The 2,786-nt window shown below is 38.2% G+C and overlaps 1 protein-coding gene across 1 annotated transcript; it reads left to right on the forward strand.

Annotated features, from left to right (window-relative positions):
* The first annotated feature begins 1,578 nt into the window (after positions 1-1,578).
* Positions 1,579-2,566, forward strand: LOC142174892 (uncharacterized). The gene is made up of 2 exons (XM_075241281.1): positions 1,579-1,911; positions 2,486-2,566. Exons 1-2 carry the CDS (start codon positions 1,579-1,581, stop codon positions 2,564-2,566), a joined length of 414 nt encoding a protein of 137 aa, XP_075097382.1.
* The last annotated feature ends 220 nt before the right edge of the window (positions 2,567-2,786 follow it).

A 2,786-nucleotide genomic window follows, 5' to 3' on the forward strand; every position in this document is an offset into this window, starting at 1 on the left:
TTTGAAAGAGTGTGAAAAATGGGAGATTTCGGCTAAGTTATAAAATTGCAGGTTGCAGATATGGAAATTGCGACCATGGTTCGCAATTGCGAACCCAGACTTCTGCTAAGTTGGGAATTGCGAACAACTTCTCGCATTTGCGAGTTGGGAATTGCAAAGAATGCGTCGCATTTGCGACGACTGGCTAAGAGGGGATGCATTGCATTTGCAATAGATTTCCTCGCAATTGTGAGGTAGCTGGCCTAGGCCATTGTTCGCATTTGCGACAAGGCCTTCGCATTTGCGAGCCAGGCTTCATAAATGCAAAGCCTGCAGGCCTGCAATGTAACAGCTGAAAGTCTGCAATTCCTTAAGTCTAAAATCCACCCCGTAGCCTATCCAAAACTCACCCGAGCTCTCGGGACTCCAACCCAAACATTCACACCAACCTAAAAACATTATACGGACTCGCTCGTGCATTCAAATCACTAAAATAACATCAACAACTATGAATTTAACATCAAAATCATGAAATTTCTCAAGGACTTCAAATTTTCCAATTTTCTCAAATACGATCCGATTCACGTCGTTTCAAGTCTGTTTATTATCAAATTTCACATACTTATCTTAAATCATATTTAAGACCTGTACCGGGCGCCAAAACCAAAATACGGGCCCGATACCATTAATTTCTACACAGGTATCATTTCCAAAAACTTAATAATATTCCAGAAAATAATTTTCTTTAAAAATTCATTTCTCGGGCTTGGGACCTCAGAATTCGATTCCCGGCATAGTCCCATATTTTCCTAGGGACCCTCCGGGACCGTCAAATCACGGGTCTGGGTCTGTTTACCCAAAATATTGACCGAAGTCAAATTAATTCATTATTAAACGCAAAATTCATTATTTTTCACAGATTTTCACAAAATGGCTTTCCGGCTACGCGCCCGGAATGCGCCCGCAAATCTAGGTGATGCCGAAAGAGATTTTTAAGGCCTCGAAGCGCAAAATTTAATTTTAAAACAAGTGATGACCTTTTGGGTCATCATAACACACACACACACACACACACACACACACACACACACACATATATATATATATATATATATATATATATATATATATATATATATATATATATATATATATATATATATGGCATTTATTGGTCGAGATGATATTGTACTGATTAACGAGACACGAGGTGTTATTAACGCGAGATTGGAGGTTTGGAGACAGATCCTAAAGTCTAAAGGTTTCAAGTTGAGTTAGACCAAATAGAATATTTGGAGTGTAATTTCAGTGATGGAACTAATGGAGCGGATGTGGACGTGAGGCTTGATATACAACTCACCCCAAGAGAGATAGTTTCAAGTACCTGAGGTCTATAATATAAAAAAATGGGGAGATTGACGACGATGTTATACATCGTATTGGAGCGGCATGGGTGAAATGGAGGCTCTCGCATCAGGTATCTTATGTGATAAGAATGTGCCACCTAAACTTAAAGGTAAGTTATATAGAGTGGTAGTTAGATCAACTATGTTGTATGGGGCAGAGTGTTGGCCTGTCAAGAACTCCCATATCCAGAAAATGAAAGTAGCAGAAATGAGAATGTTAAGATGGATGTGCCGGCATACCAGGATTAATAGGATTAGGAATGAGGATATCCAGGCCAAGGTAGGAGTGGCCCCATGGAGGACAAAATGTGGGAAGGGAGACTTAGATGGTGGGCATGTGAAGAGGAGAAACACAGATACCCTAATAAGGAGGTGTGAGAGGTTGGCCTTGGTGGGTCTGAGGAGAGGTAGAGGCAGGACAAAGAAGTGTTGGGGAGAGGTGATTAGGCAAGATATGGCTTCGCTTCAGCTGACCGATGACATAACCTTTGATAGGATATTTGGAGGTCCAGGATTAAGATTGATGGTTAGTAGGTAGTTGAGTGTATTTCCGGACAATTCTGGTGTTACTAGAGGAAGTCATATTTTATGTAGATTTATATCACCACATATTATTCCTTTCGCCTAATTTTTTTTAATCTTATTCTCGTTAGTGCTTGTTGCTATTGTTCTATTTTTATTTTTTCCCGTGCCGAGGGTCTACTGAAAATAATCTTTCTACATTCACTGTAGAGGTAAGGTTTACATACTCACTATCCTCCGGCCCTAGACCCCACTTGTGAGATTATACTCCATTTTATTGTTGTATTCATTGGTGAGGATAAATCCATTTGATTCACTGAAAAATCATTACAGATGTGCTCCTTTAGGATTTGGTTTGACAATTTAGCCATACCAAGTCTTTTCTTTCTACCTTGCTCAATCGTTATAGCACGTCAACTGCCGCAAGCTCATACTTGAATTAAAGGCACTTTCATACTGCGGCAGCCACAGATATTTTTATCTATCTTATTTGCTGAATTATCTTGTAAGAAAATGTGTAGAAAAAAAAAAAGAAGTTGTGAAATCAGCATGGTAAGATTTATTTGTTTCTGATACAGCCAAAGAAGAAAACCTTTAAAATTTGTCTCTTTATCACTTCAGTAAAACCTAAAAACCAAGAAATGGTGCAGCTGTGTTAAGTTAAACTCCAATAATAATATCAACTTGCTAAATTGTGGTTTATTTGAAATGCTTCATTTTCGGTTGTCTGAAAACATCGAAATCTACCTCATAATTATCTTCATCACGGTAAGACAAGTAATTACTTCGCCAAACGAAGGATCATTAATATTATGAAATATAGTCTCAATCAATTTAATTGCTAGTACAATTCAATGAATGAATGAATGATTGATGATT

The sequence above is a fragment of the Nicotiana tabacum genome, chromosome 20 (assembly GCF_000715075.1).
Source record: "Nicotiana tabacum cultivar K326 chromosome 20, ASM71507v2, whole genome shotgun sequence".
Classification (NCBI taxonomy): Eukaryota; Viridiplantae; Streptophyta; class Magnoliopsida; order Solanales; family Solanaceae; genus Nicotiana; species Nicotiana tabacum.